At 40.5% G+C, this 24701-nt stretch overlaps 1 protein-coding gene across 1 annotated transcript in view; it reads left to right on the forward strand.

Moving 5' to 3' along the window:
• Positions 1 to 126: 126 nt before the first annotated feature.
• The window catches only part of LOC132398985 (uncharacterized), a 165249-nt gene continuing 140674 nt past the window's right edge, over positions 127 to 24701 (forward strand). Inside the window, exons 1-29 of the mRNA XM_059978822.1 lie at positions 127 to 141; positions 517 to 664; positions 1876 to 1895; positions 2015 to 2036; positions 2127 to 2154; positions 2388 to 2469; positions 2686 to 2853; positions 3054 to 3265; positions 4122 to 4216; positions 4391 to 4503; positions 4708 to 4863; positions 5791 to 5990; positions 6396 to 6484; positions 7992 to 8125; positions 8709 to 8833; positions 11084 to 11261; positions 11355 to 11567; positions 12455 to 12625; positions 12741 to 12878; positions 13058 to 13107; positions 13579 to 13699; positions 14032 to 14114; positions 14787 to 14916; positions 15066 to 15256; positions 15833 to 15920; positions 16844 to 16964; positions 18090 to 18268; positions 18819 to 18965; positions 19754 to 19881. Of these exons, the coding sequence (XP_059834805.1) occupies positions 127 to 141; positions 517 to 664; positions 1876 to 1895; positions 2015 to 2036; positions 2127 to 2154; positions 2388 to 2469; positions 2686 to 2853; positions 3054 to 3265; positions 4122 to 4216; positions 4391 to 4503; positions 4708 to 4863; positions 5791 to 5990; positions 6396 to 6484; positions 7992 to 8125; positions 8709 to 8833; positions 11084 to 11261; positions 11355 to 11567; positions 12455 to 12625; positions 12741 to 12878; positions 13058 to 13107; positions 13579 to 13699; positions 14032 to 14114; positions 14787 to 14916; positions 15066 to 15256; positions 15833 to 15920; positions 16844 to 16964; positions 18090 to 18268; positions 18819 to 18965; positions 19754 to 19881 (3545 nt within the window). The remainder of the gene's footprint in view (positions 142 to 516; positions 665 to 1875; positions 1896 to 2014; positions 2037 to 2126; positions 2155 to 2387; positions 2470 to 2685; positions 2854 to 3053; positions 3266 to 4121; positions 4217 to 4390; positions 4504 to 4707; positions 4864 to 5790; positions 5991 to 6395; positions 6485 to 7991; positions 8126 to 8708; positions 8834 to 11083; positions 11262 to 11354; positions 11568 to 12454; positions 12626 to 12740; positions 12879 to 13057; positions 13108 to 13578; positions 13700 to 14031; positions 14115 to 14786; positions 14917 to 15065; positions 15257 to 15832; positions 15921 to 16843; positions 16965 to 18089; positions 18269 to 18818; positions 18966 to 19753; positions 19882 to 24701) is intronic.

Here is a 24701-nt window from a genome sequence, read left to right on the forward strand (position 1 = left end):
AAGAAAGGGACAACCTTCTTTAAAGGCAGAAGTTAGAAGTGTGATATCCAGGTAACCACAGAGGAAGATCCTCTTGTCACTGGAAATTAAAAAAAACTGCAGGTTCTGAAAATCTGAAATAAAAACATGATTGTTAACCAGGTTTCTTGCTCCTCATATACTGCCTGATTTAATGCATACTTCAACATGTTTTGAATTTATTCAGCAATGCTTTTTTTCCTTCAGTTTCAGAAGTCTGTAGTTATGTAGTTATCATAATAATCAGTCTCCAGGGATAAGGTATGAAGACCGTCGATTATGGTGATCAACATCAGTGACAGTACAATTTCCTCTGAAGATCTTGCAATGTAAAAAAAAACTTCATCGTCAGCAATAAATGAAATTCCAAACAAATTTTGCAATAATTCTGATCCGTAATCAACTCATTCCATCATGCAGTTGGTTTGTTCTATGTCAAATTTGATGCAATAAATTATTACATGTTATGTTCATTCATGGCTTGTGTTTTTATCTCAGGGTCTGAGTGCCCAGAATCTGATCGACTTGCTTGGATTTAACCTTCGAGCTCTTCGAAGTGGAGTGAATGAAACCATAGTTCAAGTCTGGATAGCCTCGCACAATGAGTCTGAAGTTCGGAAAGTTGGGCTGCTTGGAGATTTTCCAGGTAACTGCCTCATGAGAAGGAGAAAGTGCTTGCAATAGTTAGATATTGAATTGCAATGCTTGGATATTTCAACAAACGCCTTTACTGCAAAATCTTACACAATTTCCTATAAATTTCCTGAATCACGACGATTGCCATCCACTCGCAATCATTTTTAAAATGAAGAAAACTATTATGATCTCCTTAGTTTGATGTCTGATTTGGGTTTTCCAGAACTAATCAACTCAGAACTTCACTGCTTTGGTCCAAAAAGAGTCTATAGAGATAAATTCTAGAGGTGAATCTTGAATGGTGGCCCTTTCCATCAGAGCCTGAATCAGGACACCCAGGTGAAAGTGAAGTTACCGGGTATCAATCGGCAAGACCCACAGCAGTTAGAGTTATACTTTATATAAAGGAGGATGGTTGCAGTTGCTCAAGGTCACGGCCCCATGATTTTGCTGCAGGAGTTCTTCAGAATTGTGTCCTCTGCCTAACTGTCTTAAGCTTTTTCTTCATTAGGTCAAAGTTAGAGTTGTTTGTTTCAGATTGCATCGTTTTGAAATTCATTTACGGTTTCTCAGCCAGTGCCCACAGAGCAAAGCCAGGGTAACATTTGGACACGTGATGAAATGTGGCAAGTAACTTTTACACTGCAGGCAATCATCATCTGAATCACAGTAGACAGTCAATGGTATTGCCATTGCTTCATTCCCCTTCCCCACGCCATCCAGTCAACGTCCCGTGGTTACCATTGATGAATTGATGCTCTAAAGAGCTTAAGTTTTTTTGTCAAGACATCTATTTTGATGAAGGGTTTGGGTGGTAAAGCTCCTGGGATTTGGTGGTGTCGGACCAGCAGATTTTCTAGTCTTTTGGAGTTCTGTTCATTCCCCAATCGGCTTAAATAGATGGTTTTAGATATTCCACAGTATTCTGGTAAATGTTTCAGTGCATATGGTAATGCGGCATCTGCTCGACGACGTGTTTCAAGGGAGGAGGGGAATTGTTACTCATGAGCAAGATGCCAACTGCTGTGATTTCACAAAGGTTGGATGGCAGGTTACTGCATCACAGCAATGGTGGAGCCAGCTCAAATGTTACATTTTTGTACTCTTCCTTCCAGGGTCAACAACTTGCAGTCTGGTTTCTTTTTTGATAAATTACTGTTAAGAATCATAGCACGTAATCAGGATAACCTTGTAACAATAACGTTTTCTTTTTGTTTTCAGAAGCCCAGCCTACTGACAGGGTAAGAAAAAATCTAGTGCTTTTCAACACCAGTAACACTTTACAAAATCATCTTACATTTATCAGATCAATTCAGAATGAAAAAGTATTAAATTAATAATTGTTCTTTCTCATCTTTAGCCTGATAATGCCACAGTTAATGGTGAGTGCTCAAACCACACTTATAACGAATTCTTTGGTTAACCTGTGTTATGGTTCCCATGTATTAATTCTTCTCTGCTTTTTCAAACAGATACAAGATTGTGTGCCGGTGTGAACAGGTAAGAACTGGACTACAATCACTTTGCTTAAGAGGTTTTTTAAAGTTGTTATTGGCTGACTGCATCTGACATTGAGGATGCCCAAATACCTATTGTGCCAGAATGGCAAATGACAAGAAGCATAAGTTTGATTTATATTTTATGATGAACATTTAGCAAAGAAAATGGGTGTTTTGTTGTTTGTTTCTCAACTAATTTCCTTCTCTAAAATTGATTTTATTTTCTTTCCATAGTTTGGCTTTGAACAATTTCCTGACTAAAGTTAACACAAGCCATACCTGCAGCTTCAGTATTGCAGAGTTTGCTTGCGCAGAGGTAAGCATTGCCACTGACTAGAATCTCATGCAATGGTCATTTGTACTTAAATGATGCAACGTAGTTGTAGAGCAGCTCTGTTAAGACTGTATGTTAATGACTTCTGTGAGCACATTGGCTCAAGTAGTTAGTTGAGCCTTACTTATTTGTTGATACTTCACGTCAATATTCTGGGCTGTTTTAATCTTTTTTTATATATCACATTTATCTCTGCAGACTCCTCTGCTGCTTTCACATCTAAGCAGTGACCTCTTGTCAGACATCTTTCTGTGCTTCACTGGTCCAAAGGCTCTGAATAGGTCAGATGAAACTGCCCTGACTGTTTTCCTTCAGAAGCTTGACAGAGCCACATTGATGGAGGCACTGCACATGTTCAACAACAGGGTAAATAATTTAAAAGATGTAGAAACTGTCATGGAATGAATTTTCTGCAGCTAACATGACTGTTGTTGCTCTGTCCAATTCTACTGCATGATATTTTGATACAGAAATATTCCAATTTCATTCTCATTCAGAATTGACTGGTTTCAGACCTGTGAAAGAAATCTCTCTGTTCACTGATCACCTGCTGTGTTTTCTTTCAGACTCAGAACATGACAGTAATTCCCCTGATGACAAAGATCACATTTATGAATGCCCTGTGGGAGGCTGTGAGAACCAGTGAAAACTTAACAAGTACCATCTTCCTGAGAAAGTGGTTCCAGAGGCAATTCCGGCCGTTCATTGCTGGCATTTCTCAGTCAGTGCTGAGACCTCTTCTGAGAAGAAATCTAAGCTGTGAAGGTTATCGAGCAGTGTGAGTGAATGCCTCTCTCTTCCAATAATCTATTGCTGCATGGAGAAGTATGTAACTTGTTCATAGCTGTACAGCACTCCTGTAGTGCCTGTATGATGCAAGTTTGAAGTGCCAAACTTTTCTGAATGCAGCAAGACACTCCAAAATATGTTGCAAATTTATCAAAAGTTGCATTGGACAGAAATGCATGCTGCGTGAGTTCCAAGAAAAAGATAACGGTAGAGCTAGATAGAATTTGTGAAATCGTTCAGCTTTGTATCAAGATTTATAGGCAAGTCTGTGATTCCCGAGGCTCTGCAAATGCTGGAAATCCAGAGAAGAAACAACTTGCTGGAGGAACTCAACAGATCAGGCAGTGTCTACGGAGAGGAATAAACAGTTGACATGTTGAGCCAAGACCCTAAATCAGGACTGGAAAGTAGGGAGGTAGAAACCAGTATACAAAAATAGGGGAAGGTGTATGAATACAAGTTGGCAAGTGATAGGTGAAACCAGGTGAAGGGGGAATAAATCGAGGTTAGGAGATAATTGGTGGAAGAGGTAAAGGGCTAAAGAAGAAGGACTATGATACTAGAAGAGAAGGGGAAGTAGGAGAGACACCACAGGGAAGTGATGGGCAGGTGAGGAGAATGAAAGCTGTAAGCGAAGGAGCTGGAATTGGGAATGAAAAAAGACAGAAGGGGAAGGGAGTGTTCGTTGTCAGAGGTTCATTGTATCATAGCAACTTTAATGACAGAATTAGGATAAGCCTTCAGTCTAGATGCCCGCGTGAACATTGAAGCCTCATTTAGGAAGGATACTAAAAATGTTTTCATTCGTTTTATGTAATAAATGTCATTAACTTTTTTTTGTTTAGCCTAAATGGCCTCAATTATGGATTCAGCGATATGCCACGTGAAACAAAAGAGACCGTGCTGAGAGTATGGATCCTTGGTTACCTCAACAGCACAGGTAAGCCCGAAAAGCATTCGTCAATGAAAAAGAAGAGTAACTGGTATTTGTTTTCACTGTGTCCAGATCGTTCAGCTATATTAGCCGGCAACATATCCAGCTACCACACATTTAAAGTAAATAAAATATCATCTCTGTTTGAAAGCGGATATTTATAATTTTGTTTTCTTGCAGCGTTCCCACCACGTTGTTATGTAAATGGTAGCGTTACAGTCTACCTGAACAGCTATTTCCAAAGTTTCTCCAAATTGCTCAAGCTGACAGATGCATTTTTCCTCGTTCCTGAGGTAAAATCCAAAATTTTTTCTTTCTGTGAATGGGTGTGTGCGAGAGCTGGTGTGATTGTTAGTTTGTCACTTAAAATAATATTAGCCATGGTGATTGTCAATAGCCTAATGCAAATTGAAAGTTATTTTGAGCATGCATCCAGGTGGGTGTTACATGGTCTGTTTCTGGTTATGTCAATCGAATTTCATTTTGTGTGTTTACAGTTGCTCAATGTTACTGATCCCCGTGAATTGGCTGATGTGCTGAGCATGCCAGGGTTCATCAATAACAACCAGCTCCTGACCTCAGTGTTGGTCTCCATCCAGCCCATTCAGAAACTGGCTTCATTCATAGATCAATTCAATGAAAACACCCAAAAGGTGAGAGGCAGTTGTTTAGTTTTTCAATAGCAGGATGCAGTCATATTAAACTGGAGACTTCAAATAAAGAAAGGACACCTTAATTTAAAATCTTCTCACCTGCCTGTAACTTCCCTCTGGGTCCCTTTCTCCTCCTTTTTCCTCCATGGTCTACTTTCGTCTCTTATCAGATTCCTCCTTCTTCAGACCTTGACCATTCCCACCCACCTGGACAAACCTATCAGCTTCCAACAAGCTTCGTTCCACTCCCCCCCCCCCCACCTTTTTATTCTGGTATCTTTCCCTTCCTTTCCAGTCCTAATGAAGGGTGTCGGACCGAAACATCAACTATTTATTCATTTCTATATATGCTGCCTGACCTGCTGAGTTCCTCCAGCATTTTCTATGTGTTCCTCTGGATTTCCAGCATCTTGTGTTTGTTACCACGAATATTACTCTGTGATCTGAGAATGATTTCCGGTGACTGACACTTAAAAGATCACTGATGTAATGGGAGTAGATGCTGTGCAAATATGTTAACAAGTGTACATGGATGAGAATTATTTGGGTTGGTGGATTTTTATTTCTTCCCTGTGCCTTTCTCATCACAGCTAATGGGCTGGTTAAAACCTGTACGAGTTCCCATTGGAAAATCCAAGCATGCAGTGTTGGGGTGAGAAGCCTCATTTAAATTACTGGCAGTGATGTGACCTCAGACAAAGGATTTGACATGGAGGAGTTTGATCTTGTGGAGCTGAATCAGGAAGCATTAACATTATTTCCTCCAAAATATGACTTTGATGCTGAAACATATTTCCTGTTTAGTGATGTTGATCTCCATGAGTGGGCTGAATGTCAAAATCCTCTGACAAGCTATGGGGATAAGATCATTTTGCTTCACTTATGGGCATTCATTCTAATACAGCCTGTTTCATTCTGCTTTCCCAGAGTAAACTGTCTCCTGCTAATCGAGCTGCAATCATCGAGGGTGTGTGGCCTCAGTTTACCAGCAGTTTAGCTGCACTAAATGACACTGAGGTAGATAAATGGCTTAATTTCAGGCTGACACCATATCTGCCATTTATCACCTTTCCCCTCTTGTTTTCCGACAACAGCCTGAGGATTGGGTGCCTGTCCTACCAGAAAGTGTAAGTACGATCACGGGCATGTTTAGTGTATATTCCAAGGGTAAATACCGCAGTGTGCAAATCATGCTATGTACTTTGTAAACTGGCTTTCTCAATAAGTCTGCACTGTACTGCAACCAATTGATTGACTGGAAGTAGCATACTTTCAAAGAATGTTTAATTTCTTTGTTGCTCATGGTGTTGTATACGATCAGATCAGAACATGCAAAAGAGAGTCTGAGAGGCCACTCTTTTGCAAGTCGAACATGTACTCGAGTCACGCCCAACTCAGCAAGAGTTGACACATTGTCATTCGGTCCTTTGTTGGTCTGCTCTCATTTTATTTCCGTAATTTAAACTCCATTTTTCAGTAACTGAGCTCAAGCTGATGATGAAATTCTAAATGTTATTAAATTTCACCTTTAGCGTAAGAGCGCTGAATACTCCGTACAAAGAACTTACTGTGGACAAACGGAAGGAAATCTATGATGGCATCAAATCCTACCTGCAGCAAGGTAAAGTTATGCTTTCCCGTTTCCAAGCTCCCGAGGTGGAATTATTACAAACTGCCTGTGTCAAATTGAATCAGCAGCCACAGTTAATGTTACTCACGGCCATCCGGAGGCTGATTGCCGAGAGGTGATAATTTGCAGAGATAAGATCCAAGATTTTCATGCTCTCTGCGGTTTGATGCTCGGCTGTCTGGGCTTAAACTCTCAATGCTGCAGATTAACTCCAGGCATTGAACTATTCCAGGGTGACGCCCATAATCTGTCAGTTGTTGGAAAACCGCCATCTGAGTTTATATGGCACACCTGCCCCTCCACCTTCCAAGGCCCCACACAGTCCTTCCAGGTGAGGCCATACCTCACCTGCGAGTCTGTCGGAGTCATATACTGTATCTGGTGCTCCCAGTGTGGTCTCCTGTATATCAGTGAGACGCATCATAGATTGGGAGACCACTTCGCCAAGCACCTACCTTCCAACCGCCAGAGAAAGCAGGATTTCTCGGTGGTCACCCATTTCAATTCTACTTCCCATTCCCACTCTGACATGTCAGTTCATGGCCTTCACTACTGCCATGATAAAGCCACATTCAGGTTGGAAGAGCAAGATCTTAGACCTTGTCTGGGTGGTCTCCAACCTGAGGGAATGAAAATTGATTTCTTGAACTTCTGGTAATTGCCCCTCCCCCTCCTCTCCTTTTCCATTCCCCATTCTTGTCTTCCTTTCTCTTTCACAACTTCTCTTCTTACCTGCCCATCACCTCCACCTGGTGCTCCTCCCCCTGTCCTTTCTTCCCTGGTCTGTCCAGTCCTGTCAGACTCCCCCCTTCTCCAGCCGTTTGTCTCTTCCTACAGTCAACTTCCCAGCTCTTTACTTCACCGTCCCCCTCTCCTGGTTTCACCTATCACCTGCCACCTTGTATTACTTCCTCCCCTCCCCCACCTTCTTATCCTGACTTCTTCTCCTTTCCTTTCCAGTCTGGATGAAGAGTCTCAGTCCAAAACATTGACTGTTCCTTCCCATTGATAGATGCTGCCTGACCTTCCAAGCTCCTCCAGCACATTGTGTGTATTGCTCTAGATTTCCGGTATCTGCAGTATCTTTTGTGTCTCTGAATTTATGTGGATTTGTTTCCATGTCATGTCAAGTGTTGTATCTGACAGGCCAATCCTCTCCACAAATCCCTTTTCCAATGTCATGATTTTCAATCCTATCAATCTTCAGAGTGAAACCTGCATTCATTATAGGAAATCCAAGTGGATCTTCCGTTATCACTTAAGATGCTTTCCGAATGTGCACCCCCAGCTATATTTTAATTATTGTAGGTGATTTCTCAGTCTATGTTCAAGCTCGACAAGCAGAATGCATCTTATTGATATTTCCCACCCAGACCTTGTGCTCACATTATAAAGCTAATTACGTTGGTAGATGACCCAGTAATGTTGAGATACAAAGTAGATGAACTTTCAAGTACTTTTTCCATAATTACAGTACTTTATTCACTTTGTACATTAGAACCCAGACCGAAATGTTACAATGCTCGTGATCCAGTCCTGAACTCCACTGCGTGGTTCTCTCAATATCTGGGACTGTATCTGAGTCAAGTCTCACTCTCTGACCTTCAATCATTCTCCGAAAATGAAACATTGGTAAGTACTCCTTTTTATTCAGCTCTTAGAATCAGAATTCACATGAGTAGAAGGCTTAGAAATTTAATCATGCTAGAATAGGGATGCAGGAGTGGTCCAAGTCAGATATCAGGTGTTGCTACCCAAAATAAGCTGAGTGTTAAAAAGGCCCTGGCTACCTTATGCAACCGAGCTCTTCTCCAACTCAATCACCACCATTCTTGGAAGGGATTTATATAATACATAGGCCGGATTTTTGTGCATTATAAGAGAACCCATTTGACACTTACATCTGGTCATCCTGACTCCACAAAGCAAAGATGGAAATTTACTTGGGACGCCCGGTTTGATCGTCACATGATATAGTAGATGCTAGAAGCTGCCCGCTGGAGGACGCAGTTGTAGGATCCGCTTGATATCTTCAGGTTACAATTTGAGTATTTATCCAAGATCCTGATAGGTGAATGCACAGCTGTAAACCAAAATCAACCAGCTTTCTATCTGATATGTGTCAAGCTTCCAGCTATATCCTTACTATTGGCTAAGAAACTTTAAGTTTCACTTATTATCTGAGATAAATCTTCTAATTTCGAATTCTGTGCAGCTTCAAGTGTTCGCAGCAAATGCAGAAAACCTGAAACTTGTGGAAAACTTGATGTTATCGGATGAGGTCTCAACAGCCTACATTAACTTACTGGTTAAAAACAATCCAAACTTTAATGCTTCAAGGTATGTGTTCAAAGAATTGATATTTTCACAATGTGTGAAATGGAATTTCATTTTATTTATGGATTGAAGCAAGTAAGTTGCATTCTAGAACTGGCATTGTTGCAAATTATAATTATAAAATTATAATTAATTTTTAAATTCAATTTATCATTATTCATATGTTTTCTAAACAAAAATAAATGAGCTATTTTAATTCATGTAATTAAGGTTTCAGAGATCTCAATTCACTTTGTATTAACATTTGATCTTTATTTTGCTCAGCGAAAGGAACGGTACATTATGATTTAAATAGGTACCATGTCGTTTTAGTAACACTAAATGTAATTTTAGAGATTCAGAGTGGTAATATGCCCGTCTGCTCCAATGCACCGGTGCTGTCCAATTACACCCATGTGACCAATTAACCTACTAATCCTTGTGTCTTAGTAATATGGAAGGAAACCAAGATTCCTGGTGGAAACACACGTGGACATGTGGAGAACATGCAAAGTCTTTTCAGACAGCAGTAGAATGGGAATTGAATCTAGGTCACTGGCGTCGTAGTAGCATTACGCTAGTACTAAGCTTGCATCCTGCACCAAATAGGTTAATCAGTAATGTTCCCATTAGAGCCAGAAATGGGTAGCCATTTTTACCCTTCTTTGCTTTTTAATTTCTTCTTTTTCAGCGGTGTTCCTGGGCACACGTTCACGTGAATACAGACTGATGTCCCTGTGTCTTTTCTCTCACTTGGGCTTGTTCCTCAAGTCAATAGGGTCTTCCTGCATATTTGCGTGACTTACAGACAAGATGCTTCTTCTTGTGTATTCCCTTTAACAAGTGCTTTTTCTATCCTTTCTTCTCCACCCAATCCTTATCAGTTTCCAATCCTCTCTGTCCATCTGCTTGCAGAGCTGCTGACTTGTTTTGGAGTCTGATGCTGTGTTACTTTCCTTTTCTTTCTTGCAATGTTAGTAAATCGTATTTCTCCATCCTGTGTATATATCAGGGTATTGGGGAGGGTTTAAACTAAGTTGGCAGGAGGACGGGAACCGGAGCGATGGGCTGAGGATGGGCCAGTTGGTTCACGAGTTGATGCAGTGCATACTGAGGATGTGAGGAAGCACAGGCAGGTGATAGAGCAAAATTGCAGTCATTGGGATGAGTTGAAGTGTAACATGGGGGAAAATCGAAAAAGGTGATAAAGGTGTTATATTTGAATGCACACAGTAAACAGAATCAGGTAGATGACCTGGTGGTGCAGTTAGAGATTGGGTGGTGTGATATTGAGGGCCTCAGAGAATCATTGCTGAAAGAAGGTCAGATTTGGAGCTGAACATCCAAGGATATTCTTCGTATTGAAAGGACAGGCAGGTAGGCAGAGAGGGTGGGTGGCGCTTTTAGTAAAAAGAAATGAAATAAAATCCTTAAAAAACGGTGACATAGGATTGGAAAGCATAGAATCAAGTTGTTGCTGGATCCCAAGAGAGGAATTTTGTAGAATGCCAATGAGATGGTTTTTTAGAGCAGCTTGTGGTCAGACCCACTAGGAGGAAGGCAGTTCTGAATTGTGTTATGAATAAGGTTTGATTAGGGGGCTTGAGGTAAAGGAACTCTTAGTGATCATAATATGATAGAATTCCCACTGAAATTTGAGAGGGAGAGGACTAGAATATAAAAAGAAAGATGTGAGTCATAGATAAAATGTTGCAATAAAGTATGATTAAATTTAGCTTTATAGAATTTGGTTGAACACTTGCATTAGTACAGTTGGATTGATAGTCTGTTAGTTGCCGTGAAGTAATATTTTGGGAGGAGCGTTTGGATATATTTGATATATAACTGGAAAATGCTTGTGGTGATATATGATTGGGAGCCAATACTATAGAATCATTTGATTCAGTAGAAACTTCTGCTTCAGTAAGAAAATTTCTAGAATAGTGAATGTTGACTGAGGTGACAGACTGGAATTGCAGAGGCATACGTTAGACTCTTAGAAAGGTTCTTGCTGTGATCTGACTTACCAGGTCTGTATGGATATTGAAGTTATTTGAAATATTCTCTGAATTGGCGGTTGACACATTGCGCATGAAATTTGCATCAAATTTGGTTCTGTGCCACTTCAAATGTCCAAATAAATATGACATTTGCAAATCAATTGAAATCTTTAATGATGATATTTGTAACAAGCCTTGCTATAGCTGTGGGATACAAATTTCTAGAACACTGAGAGATATGGCCATGCTAACTCTGACTGATGTTCTTTTACAGTCTGCCAAACTCCCTTCTGTGCTTCATTACCAAAACTAATCTGCTTCAGAAATTGACTGCACAGCAAACATTGTCTTTAGTCGGAAGGATAAACAAAGTCTGCGGACTTAACCTAACTTCCAACACGTCTACCGATGGTACAGTACCTCCCGAAGAGCCAACAGATGAGCAGTTGAAGGTAATAATAAATTAATGGTGAAACTCCTTCAGTTCATGTGAAGTGTTTTCTTTGATGGATAAAAGTAATAATTTTCCTTTGCGTCTTTTTCAGTTGGCAGTTGTTCTAGTGGGCAAAATCGACAACTTTTCAGTCAGCACTTTGAACACCTTGGGGCAAACTGCTGTTGGACTGTCATTGTCACAGGTTGACAATATTGATGGGAACACTCTGGAGCAAGCCCTGCCAAGTCTGGGCAACGTCAGAGGCTGGAACATTGGCCAGACTAGTTCAATAGTGAACAAGTTACTAACGAATGGCTTCAAGGTAAGAAGCAATGACTCTGGTGGTACCAAGACATCAAGAAAATTGAAGACTATAGTATATTAGCATGAGCATTTCATGTGAATTAGTTTTAATGCCTACATTAGACAAACTATTTCAAAGAGCTTTGTGTAAATTTAATGCTAAAGTTATGAATCCCATTGTGCCTATACTGAGTTTTTTGAATTTACTCCCATTGCAGTTAGTTCCCCTCAGCTCTACAATTTCCTTCACTTAATGTTTGCGACTGAAGATGGGGAAAAAAGAATGAAGGGGGAAATGTCCAGCAAAATAACAGCCTGAGTGTATAAGTTGCCAAGACTGAGGATACACATTTTGTAGTTGCAGTAGGAGTTAGGTCAGCAGGGAGAGTCATTGTCTGGGTGGAGGATGAAGATTGTGATGCGGGAGAGGTGGAGTGAGGTGGGTGAATTTGGATGCATCACAGAATGTGTGGCCCAGGATAGTCGAATGATTCTGTGACCCAAGTGTATTCCAGAAAGTCATTGTCATATCTGCATTTAAGTTTCTCCTGGTGAACTGAATAAATAGTTAAAAAGGAATTGTATGTCCGTCGTAGAGATATTGGAATGAACTGTGGTATATTGACTGTGAAAAGCTGTCAGGTTTGTCTATTTGAGGTCTTTAGAGATTCCCAAGATATTGCTTCTACTATGTCTGTCATTTTCCTGTTATGTAAGTTCCATTTATGTTCAGCACTGGAAAATTCTTTAACTAGAGTAACAGCAAGTATTTTCAACTACTTCTAATGAACTATTTGGTTCCATCTGGAATGGGAATATAATGAGATTGTTATACAGCACAATTTGCAAATTTACTATTGATTGTGTTTTGAAAGCTTTGCCATTTGTATTTCAATTTACATCTAGGTCAATAACTCAAGTCGTCTGCTGGGTCTGGGAAGCCTGGTGTCTGGAATTCCCAGTGGTGTGTTCCGACGTATAAATCCTCAGATATTCATCAGTGTTATCTCAAATGAGAAATTTGTTGAGAATATCGGCAGAGCACCACAACCCATACGGCAGATCTGTGTTCTGCAGGTGAGTGATGAGACATTCCAGTGACAGAGGAATATGCCATCTATATTTCCCCAATGTTACTGCAAAACTTGCTTTCATCTTCCAGTAAATAACCTTCTGTTTCTTTCTAAATCAGGTGCTGAGGAATGTGGAGAATCCAGTGACAACAGTGAAGGCAATTCCATCAGTTCTTGCCGCAGAGGTTCCACCTGTCCTGTTAAATTCCAACCTAAGCCTCGGTGATGTTAACAATAAAGAGTGGACTCCCAGTCAGGTAAATGATCCTGTTGCTTGCAAGCAGAGACAATGGCTGGAATGAAAATCAGCTGCAGTTGGGAATTGTGCATTAATTTAAAGATGTCGGGAATGTTATCCCATTTATGTTGTATTCGTGTATAAACAGACTACGACCCTATTGTGTTAATCAATAATTAAAATGCTTTTATTCCACAGTCCGCTGTGTTCTTTGAAAGGCTGGTCAGATACAACAACAATTTTGAGATGTAAGCAATTCTCTTTTAATTTCTGCCTTTATTTTGCCTATTATCTTTCTGTATTTAATTTGTTAATTTAGTTGTGTTTAGTGTAACCTTATATGTAGTTTCTAAAGCAGGCATATTTAGTCAAGTGATTTGTTATATTCAACTTGCCTCAGTAATTAAACTGGTGTGAATAGAGGGCTCTCATTGATTTTTACAGAGTTATGTTCATAGGTGATATATTTAGTCCAGTGTACAGAGTATGAGTAATGTCAGAACACCCGGATTTCTTTACATTTTTATTTCTAATCTCCAGTATGTTTCATGACAATGGTGGGCTCATTGAAGAGGGATAAATAAATGAAATAAGCAAAGTGCTTTTCAGTCACTCATGGGCTATATGCTGAGAAACCTGTGATGTAGAGGTTATGATAAGAGATTTGAAAGTCGGGAAATTAGGAACATTTAGAAATTAATAATGCCATACCTTTCCAGATTTTCAGTGGCTGTCCTGCGAGGTTTCAGTTGTGGAGCAACAAAAGCCCTGGATTTTCAGAGATTTTTGAAGCTTGTTCAAGCAATGAAGGTTAAAGGGATTATGCTTGATGAAAGTCAGGTAAAATTATTCTCAAAAACACAAGTGTAGATGCAAGGCAATAGATTGTCACTGCTGGATTGAATAAAAAGAGGGGGTGTTTATTTTGGAAATGAATTTCAATGTAAGTTGTGAACGGATCTCTGAATGAATTTTAAAGGTTGACAGTAATGATGCGAAGTTTTCAGTTGTATGGGATTCTTGAAGATTGTCAAATTGTGGTATGTCCCACTTGACAGTATCAAAGGAGGCTCCCATGCCATCACCTACTGCAGCAAAACACTGTAGTGAGGAAGATAACTGAGAGACCAGTGCTTCTGGTCCCAATGTGACATTGTGGTCTGTCTTTCCAGCTTGAGTGCATTTCTGGCAGACTCGCTTCTGAAAGTATGGAAGTGCCCTTGGACGCCTTGCCTGGGGATGTTCTGCTGTTCAAGTATGTTATATTCTTTGATAATTTCCTCAGTTACTTTATTGATACTGATGTTTTTTTTTTCAACTCTGCTGTAACTTCCAGTGTGTTTAATTGGAGCTTTCATAGGCCTACAACCCACGTTTTTTTTTCAACCAGAATGCTCATTGCTTACTGCTGAACCCTCAGTTCCCGAGGGTGATGTGTGAAATTGGGATGACATTAGTTGATGGGTTAGCCAGTACTGAGAGTAGCCCAGGGAGACAGGTTGTTTGTGAAACAAAAGGGACAAAAAGTAATTGTAGATAACATTGCGAGGCTGTGGTCTACTGTTGCACTGTTGATATCTGCTCGCAACAGGAGAGACCAGCAATGATCATTGGTCAGATTATTGTGGTCCAGTCTTCCTTGCAATGCTCCAAAAAGAGAGTTCCACAGGGAATGACAACTCTTGATCTTCATCTGCCAGAGAAAAGTTAATCTACCAGGAAGTGCTACATCTGTATCCACTGAGGTTTCCAAAGTGACCTGAATCAGATCTTCAGGGAGAGTACATTGCCCATTGATTTACAATGAATTGAGGATAATTCAGCAATCAAGTGGGGATGGTGTTGGGAGCTGAAGGATATATACATTAAGGCTCGATAAATTGCAAATGACTCTTCATATTCATAAGCATATTTTTTCATGTTATAGTTATCAATACTTCAGGGCTTCATACGATTGCCGGGATTTCTACAAACTAGTTGGGAAATCAAATGTCAACATCTTAAGAAAAGTATCAGTGAGAGAGCGAAATATTCTGAATGATGCCAGAATGTGTTTGGTAGGTATTAAGATCCTCCATGTCTTTGATTGTGGTTTTGTTACTTCATGTGATGAGAGTGCTCTTAAGAATGAAACAGACTTATTGAGGTTCTCTTGTGTTCACTGATATCCTTCAGAATTAATGCTGCTTTTTTGATGCATACTCAGGGAATTATGAACAGAAACCTGACCAAGGAAGACTTGACAATACTGGGTGGATTGGTCTGTGACATTGATGGATCTGTTATCAGGGCATCTGATCTTTCGGTTCTGGATGCCTTAAAGAATTGTGTCTCCTTTAGAGATGATCAGAAAGAGGCAATTGAAATCCTCCTGAGAAGTGGGAAGAGCAGATATGGGTGAGTGTGAAACCTTCACATATTTCAACACAGATCACACCAAATTTTCTGCATTTATTCTTGATTATTCTTGATTATTTCTGCATTTATTCTTGATTATTTCTTCTAAGTAACTATCTATGAAGCAGAATCTATGTAAGACCCTGTAGAGGGAAGTGTCTTTAAGTAACCGCCTGACTAGGAGCCTGGATCAGTATCTGCTAGCCTGAACCCTTCCTTCATGTGGATCATCCTACCAAAAGATGGCTTTTATTGTGGATTTCTTTACAAACCTATTTCCCTTTACTAGTAAATCAGTTATCATTATAGTTTGTAATATGAAGCTTCATAGTTTACAGGGAAAATCTTTATTTGCTATGATTCCATAAAATACCAATGGAAAAATAATTTTGATATGTCTTCTGTTTTGTTTAACTTGGAAATTAAAGACGCACAGATTAATGTATGTGTCTTGTGGGTGGACCTTTGGATGAAGATGGGGTTCCTGTTGAATCTTGGGCTGTAAAGGCTTGGATTTTCATGCTATGATTTCTTACAATGCTTCTTTAACTCAGGGACCAATTTCTTTGTCTCTAGTTTACCTTCATCATGGTCGTCATCTACAATACAAGAGCTTGGAAATCTTCCTTTGGCATTGACCGCAACATGGAGTCAAATAAACAGGGTATAGTTTACTTGCTTAAGCAATCAATTGAGTGGCTCAGTTTGTGAGAGAATCATCTTTGTTTCTGAATTCCTACGTTAAACTGAGGTCATTTAAGAGTTAACTTTCCTTAGAATGCCTAAAAATCTACATCTCCAATGAGTTAAGTTACTACTTGATCAAGATATTATATTCTGCATGAATATTAGTTTTTGTGAAAGACTGCATTACGTAGCACAGTGTTCTTGTATATTATGTGATTGAAAGTTCTATTTATGCTTGTACAGCACTGACATGGTTAATAAGAATTTGTTTAGTGCTAAACTCTCAAGCTAGCATGATTCATCGACATAGAGCACCAAAAACATAGAGTGATTTGGTAGTTAGTGCATTCTTTGAATCTCCTCTGCAGGTAACGGGTAGATTCCATTTCTTGCTTTCTTCCCTTTAGCTACAACAGCCATGCCATTCCTGTCCCCAGCTTAACCACTACAGTACCAAAACCCCATGTCTCACCCATCTCATTCTCAACCACAGCCCCAATTCCTCATCTTCAGTCTGGTCCCGGTACCCTCTGTCTCAGGCCCAACTCTCCTACTCAAGCCAACAATCAGTGCTGTTAGGACCACGTCCTCTTGCTGTGCACTGTTTTCTGGATAATTATGATTTAGTGAACCCCGAGATGATACATTTCCAAGTTGATGTGGTGAGACATTTTTAATAGTTTTGTCCTGTGATTACAACTTTTTGCTCCAACATGTTTATCACTTAATGTTTACATTGGCGTTGGCTTGTTGATGGGAGGGATTGATAATCACACGCCAACTGTTTTCATTAATGAAGCGTGTTTTCCTGCTGTTGCTGTACCTGGCATTTCAAAATGTACGTATCATTGGAAACTCGTTTGGTGCCATTCTTCATCTTTTCCTCTGTACCCCATGCAGCCGACCCTTAAACAAGCTCTGCCAAGATTTCTCAAGAAAATAAAAAGATTCAGATCACCTGGAGATGTGCTGATATTTATTGCTCAGCTCAAACTACAAAGAAGCTCAAACAATACTAGTGGTATGTAAACAATACAGGTGAATGTTTACTCAATGTTGTCGGTGGAGTTGTGTAATAAATGTGTTACTGGACTAAAAATCTAGAAATAAAGATTGATCATTCTGAGGTCTAAGTTCAGATTCTAGTATGGTGTGTTCAAATTTAAGTTTAGTTTGTTGACGTAAATGAGAAAAAACACTTACCAGCACTCAGCATATCAGTGATAATATGCCCGTTTCTGATTCTCATTACTTACCATTCTGGCTCTCATTTCTCTCCAGAACCATAACAATGCAGTTGACTCTCAGCTGTTCTCTAAATTGCCTTTGTAAATCATGCAAATTTCTAATTCACATCCTGGCTGCTATCTTTGTTCGAAGGCTATCATAATTATGCCTATTTGTACTTGACCTTGAAAGTCTGTTTCCAGATCATTTTCTTGAGCAAGTGCTGTCCAAGGTAGGGATGATATTAATTAGGGAGTTCCAGAATTTTGATCTAAAATGCTGAAAAAACATACTTTCAAGTTGGCCAGTTTGTGTCTAATACGGGCGTTTGCATAGGGCAATATTCCCACACTTGCTGCCTTCATTCTCCACGGTGTTGAAGGTGAGTGGTGCTGACAAAATAGCCATGGCATGTTTTTTTATTCTGTTGTGAAGGGTGCACTATGGGGCCATGATGTGTCGGTGATGGAGGGAGTGCCTGTGGAGATAGTCAGGCAGCATTCTCTAAGCTCTTATATTTTAAGATTGTAGCACACCCCAGTGTCTTCTGAGTCTTTGCAGGCTAACATTAGAATTATACAGTCAGTTTGTTTGACAAGGCTTCCACTAAACTTCAACTCCCACATAAAAATCATCCCAGAGTGCGAATGTTTTCAGACAGCTTAATCAACAGATTGCAGTTATTTGGTACTTTCAGCAGTGTGACTGACAGTTTTCCATTCTTCATTTCTACCTATATAGTTTGTTTTGATGATCTTTTTCTATAACTTGTCTTTTTCCACGGCTATAAGTACTAATTTGATCAAAAGTGCCATCAGTCCTTTTAAATCTTCTCTATTCCATTTGAGAAAAACTTAGCCAGCAGCATTAATCTGTCACTCCTACCTCTTATTCAACTAACAGAAGTTTGCATTTCCAGTCTGCACAGAGGGAGTAATAGCACCAGAAGACATTGATGACTTCATACCTGCAGTCTATGATGCTGCCCAGTTGGACATTTGCTTGAGTGACCATGTGCTGAGAGATGGTGTTCTCCAAATAGGATCTCTTGCCTTTGACCCAACTCAGCTGAAAGTTCTGAAAAAGAAACTCCTGCAGGTACGTTAGCTTCGTGTGAAACCAGAGGAAGAGCATTTTGTTTATTATTTGCCATTCATTGCATAAGAACATCACTCAGTGGTTAACATAATGCGGCGTACCAAGTCACAACTGAAAAGAAAATGAGTAACCACTTTATTTGTGTCAGTAATATCCTATAAGAATACAAATTTCCAGGTTCCAAAGAACTTCTTCGTTTTCTTCGTCACAGAGATCTAATGTGTTTTTTGACCAAAATGTCAACAGGTAGAAATTACCTCAGTTTAATGTTCAGGGTCAAAGTCTTCATCTCTATCAATGCAAAATGAGCTCGCTTCCAGGGTTCTGCCATCATCACTCCTTAATGGTGTCAACAGGGAATGAGATATGAAACCTGCCTAGGCTGGGTATCTTTTCCAATCTATGAAATAAAACACACGAGTTATTTCAAAGTGCGATGAGGAGCAATGGAAATGAATTGTATCTAATTATTTTGAAAGGACAGACATGTTCCGGAGGCAAGTCTTTCCATCAAAAATCAGAGCTAACGTTCTATCGTTTCCTGAAACAGATTTATCCCAATGGTCTTCCAGAAAGCCAGATTCAACTGCTGGGTAACATCTCCACTGTATTTAACGCAACAGAAGTCCACAGTTGGAATATCACTCGAGTGGAAACTATTTCTGCATTACTGGCACACAAGCTGGAAAACACAATGGTAATGAAATCAGGAAATTTTAACACAAAATATTGGTACCTTTCTGAATCCTCCTCTCCAAATCCTGATCACCTTACTGATCAAACATCCTCGTAATAACCTTCTGATTTCATTCCCATCTCCCAACAAACCAACAAGTACCTCCCCTTAATCCGATAATCCATCAAACCCTGAACAAATTGGGCACAAACTTTCAGTGTGACAGATCACAAGCCTCTGATCTCATTGACTGACACTCCCCCCTTTTGTCCTGAAACTTTCTCTGTCCAACTCAAATGTTGTCTGATTCATTCAGCCACCCACCAGATGTTCTCACCAGGTCTAGCAACCTCCTTCAAGCTACTGACTCTGCTCATTTCCTCTCTTTGGTCTACAACAACATGCTCTTTTATCCATAATGCTCGAGCCTGGTGCATTATCTGCCATAACCTTTGCTGTCGACATTAATAATGTGATTTGGTTAGGTACAGAGTCAGGAATTTAATCTCTGGAATGCTAATAATATTCTGCAGAGAATTCACTTTTTGCCACAAATGCATGAATAAAACTGCAGATAGAATTACTTCCAAATACTGTATTCATTAAACTTTGCTGTTTGAAACTGAGAGATTTAGGCTGCAAAGTTAGTTTTCTTCCCACTCTGTCTTCTCTATTAAGGGACATTTCTAATTAGTAATAATTCCATCGATAGAAAGTGATTTAATTAATATTTCAGGACATGTTCAAGCAAAGCGTACTTTGGGGAACAGTTAATAATTTCTTCTGTGTTCTCCAAATTTATTCAACAGGTTAAAGCCATCATTGGAAGATACCTGCAGTTAGATGGTAGTCTTAATGTAGTTTCTTTGAAAGCTATTGGTGGAAACAACTTGTGCACTTTGGATGAAGAACAGCTGATGAAGATTTCAAACCTGACGTAAGTGTCAAGCTCAGTTTGGAATGTTGTTGATGCCTGAAATGGTGAAATGAGTTGGAATTCCATCAGGCCTGCTCCCTGTGGATTCATGGCTCCAGTATTCTTAGGAAGGACACAAGGATGTTATTTTAGGAAGAGCGAAACGGTGGTGGTGAAACGTAACAAGCCACTGTAGGCTACTGTGTGCCTCAAGAATAGACAGGGGCTTCAGTGAATGAGGTTTGCGTTGTTTGTCATGAATTGATCCAAGTAGGTGTTTGAGAATGGTGGAATGGTTGCTTTTGGGCTTTCATGTCTTGTAGATATCTGAGGAAGGGATGCCAAGTCTATGACATTGCTTACTGAGCACATAGAAATTGAGCCAGATCATGCCAGCCATACCTTGAGATGCTGAGCGGAATGGAAAGAAGTTTCAGTTGATAAATTGACAGGTGATGAACATCAGTAGATAAGCAAGATGCTTTGGTGGTGATTTTGAGCAGTGGGTCTGGTCCAGCAAGGCCTAGTAGATGCGACATGTGTCATGCGAAGATTTTCCATTCCAAATATCAAATCATTTCATGTGAAATTTTAATCCATTTTCTGCAAAACAAAAATAATGAGATATAAGAATTATTTTAATTATTATATATATATTGCATTACTGCAGTTTACACTGTTGTTTTGCTTCGGCAGCAACTCTGATATCTCAGCAGATACTTTTCTAATATGGCAGCCTCACATTGATGCATCAGAATGTTCATAAAGGCAGTTCCACAGTGGAATGTTGATCTTTTCCAATGTGAAACAGATGTGTTACGTACCCCGTAACTGGGTCACTTACCAGCAAAGATAGAGAGGTCCATTGAAGTCTGATAGTACCATTTTTAACAGTATTTATTGATTAAAATACACAAAAATAATATCAATTCAAACATACAGATAATATACATCGTCAATACTAAATCTAAGAGTGCAGGTATAATAATAATCAATAAGGAATGGCTCTATCGTTGTCTAAGGGATAATGTATTGTCCGATGGAAATATAAAAGTCACTTTAGTTCATTCAAGCTGCTGCTTTCTGGTTGGAGAGAAAGACGGGTTAAAACTTGCCCAGTCCTTTGATGATGTCAATCCTTCGAGAGTTATTGGGAGTTGATTTCACCGTTGTTAGCTAAAAACCGTTCTTCTGTGGTAAAGGACCATCGATTCTGGGGAAAATGGAAATGGACACACGTGGCCTTCCCACTGGCTTTCGCCATTACGGGATCACTAGCGTTTCTTCTGGTGCGTCTGAGGGGCTGTTCCCACAGACCCTCTTTTATCCTGACTCACAGGATGTCAATTGGGTTGGGATGATGCAATCCCTCCACCAACCAGCCCACTTTGCCTGAGGGCTTCCACGAAGCACAGTATTTTAATACACAATTCCGTCTCCAAAAGGCAATGGCCGTTTCCCGTAGCTTTGTATCGCCGGGGGGGGGGGGGGGGTCAAGACATTCCAAACATCTCTCTCTTATTTCCTGGGTCTCCTGACCCAAATCAATAGCGATCCTGCGATTCTCAAAAGGGAGGGGCTGCAGGCGTCACACCCCCTTTCTTCAATGCGTTTTTACCATCCGTAAAAACGGAGTAATACTGAGTCTCACAGGATTTCAGAATCTAACACAATACAAAAGCTTTTCTTTTCACTACAGAGTAATACAGTTATACATTCAATTCAGTATCTAGATGGTTACCGATTACATTGTCACTTCCTTTACGATCTTAACATTTTGTACCCTACTAAAGTCTTGTAGCATCAGACTCCAATTTAGTAACCACCTATTTTTTCTCTTTCCTTCAGCAAACAAAACTAAAGAGTTGTGATCTTAAGCTTACGTGTATACTACAAAAGTTCATGCAAATACTAATCTTTATGTGGCTTTCAAACTTAACAGGCATGCTTCCATGGGGTTGTCTTTATTATTCACATGCTTTGTCGAAATTCCGTAAAACCGGCTTTTGCTATTTAAAAATGGCGTCCCCATTAACCCTCGCCTCTTTTCCGGTTAATTCCCACGTGGGGAGCTTGGGTACCCTTGCGAAATAGGCTTTTGCCGGCTGCTTCCATTGAAGTTATTTTATCAACACTGTGTCCCAAACTAAGACCATCTTCTGAATTTCCACCCAATTCTTTAATTTTACACAATTTGTTAGTTTTCTCTTCAGGACCCTTCAGGCTATTAGTTTTCAGTTCGAACTCTTTGTTCAAGCAGCATTTCAAATTCTGCCTTTTCACACCACACCCTGGAATACCAATAGCATGGGGGGGGCCCGTCATCTTCCAACTCAATCTGTAAGCGATCCGCAGGCTTTGTGGTACCACGCCATTGAAATGACTGGAGCCTGGTTGCTGCCTTTGATATTAATCCAGCCTTTAAATTTTCTTCATTCGATTTGGGAACTACATATTTCCCTTTTCCTTCAATAATAATATTCATCTCCCCACTTTTGATCTCCGCATTAACTTTTAACACACCTTCGAGCACAAACACCTGGGAACTCTCACTTCCCACTATTACCAAAGTTAACCCTTTCTTCACTGAACCAAGTCCATCTGACCCACAAGGACGGCCTTCCTTTTCAACTGAATCAAATACCTCAGACTTTTTCTGAGCTCCATTACTAGGTTCAGTACCACGTGCACCCACATCTTGGACACACTTGGCCGGGACATTTGCCTCTTCCAGGCTTTCAATACCCGTACCCGGTCCAAATTCTAAATTCCCCTGATTCTTCCAGCTACTCTCTGGGCAACTCCCTTCCGGAGTAAACTCAAACCTGCGGGCTGAAACAACCTCATCTGCCAACCCAGCAGACTTCTTCAAGGTCAGGGCACCCTTTTCATCTCGGACTGCCCTCATTTCATTATCGGGAACACCTTTAGAATTTTCAACTTCTTCAAACAGTTCTGCCAAACCAGACAGATCATCCATGTCCAACTCTGGACCTTTTAACAGCTCTATCTGTTTCTCATCTTTTTTTCGTGCCTCTAGAACTTTTCTCCTCCTCTCCCTTACTCTCTTTCACTTTACTACTCTTCATAGTCTACCTCCTCTCTCTTACTCTCTTTCACTTTACTACTCTTTGTAGTCTACCTCCTCTCCCTTACTCTCTTTCACTTTACTACTCTTCATAGTCTACCTCCTCTCTCTTACTCTCTTTCACTTTACTACTCTTTGTAGTCTACCTCCTCTCCCTTACTCTCTTTCACTTTACTACTCTTCGTTTTACCACCCTCTAAACCCTCGTGGTACAGGGTCGGTAAGAATGTCTCGGCCAAATCGATACTGGCCTGATTGAAACTGCTCTCTGTCTCAGCTGCCTTTCTCGACATGCTGCGAGTGGCCGCGCATGCGGGATAGATCTGAGAATCTAGGGGCGGAGCCTCAACACTCACAGGCTGTTTTGTCAGTGTCATTGCTGCCCAAACCTTACCACTGGCTAAATCATTACCCAGGAGGACGTCTGCTTCAGTTATCGGGAATTCTGATCGCACCCCCATTTCAACTGATCCAGAGGATAGCTCACAATTCATAATGACCCTATGTAAGGGCACCATTTCCGTCCCTTTGCCTATTCCTTTCACAGCTACCATTCCCGTCTTGTGTCCAAAATCTAGTACCTTACTGCTGATCAATGATAGCTCAGCCCCCGTGTCTCTCCAGATCCGTACTGGAACTGGGGTGTCTCCCTCCCTCAGACACGGTTCCGCTTGACATACAAGTCTCAGACCCTTCTCGTACTCTGTCTACCCGCGACTGTCTTGTTGATTTACTGATTAACACGGCACATCCGATAGGGACTGCTGCTTTCCCTTTTCTTGTCTCTTTCCTCGGAGCAAAGCACCTAGATGCAATATGCCCTCCCCTTTCCACAATTAAAACAGGTCAAGGCTGGGAATCTCTGGCCGTCTTGCCTTTCCCCCTCAATCTTACCACTAGCTCCCGGCGGGACCTCTGCCTCCGCCGGCGGGCTTTCTCGATTGTTCCCACTGTCTCTCTGGGAACTTTTATTGGAGGAAAACTTTGTCTTGTGGGTTAGGGCATATTCATCTGCGAACCTAGCAAATTCTGAGATGGACTTATTTGGCTTCTCATTCAAATACATCCGGATATCCTCCGAAACACAACCTTTAAATTCCTCAATCAGAATTAACTCCCTGAGACGCCAATAATCCTCCTCCACTATCTCTGCTGTGCACCAATGGTCCAAGAGCACACCCTTCTCATAGGCAAACTCGGTATACGTCTGATTCCACCCTTTCTTTAAATTTCTGAACTTTTGTCTATATGCTTCAGGTACTAACTCATAACTCCAGAGAATGGCCACCTTTACTTTGTCATAACTCTCCTCCTCTTCCTCTTCCATGGACAACATCGTATATGCCCGCTGTGCCTTCCCTTTTAACACACTTTGTAACAACACCACCCACTGCTCTCTGGGCCACTTCTGATTCACTGCCACCTTTTCAAAAAGCAAGAAATAACTATCAACATCCGTCTCCTCGAATGGAGGTTCTAGCCTCAACTCTCGACTTACATTAAACCACCCCTCTCTGTCTGACCCTTGATCTCTTCGCCCTTGCCTTAACTTCTCCATCTCCAAGTCATGTTCCCTTTGTTTCTCTGCCTCCCCATACTCTCTCTCTTTCTCGGCTCTCTTTCTCTTTCTCAGCTGCTTCCAGCTGTTTTAACTGAATTTCATGCTCCCTTTGTTTCTCAGCTCTTTCCTGCTCCCATTTTACCTCTAACTCCTTTAGCTGGAGCGCATGCTCCCTCTCTCTCTCGGCTCTTT

Source organism: Hypanus sabinus, chromosome 9, assembly GCF_030144855.1.
Source record: "Hypanus sabinus isolate sHypSab1 chromosome 9, sHypSab1.hap1, whole genome shotgun sequence".
NCBI classification, from domain to species: domain Eukaryota; kingdom Metazoa; phylum Chordata; class Chondrichthyes; order Myliobatiformes; family Dasyatidae; genus Hypanus; species Hypanus sabinus.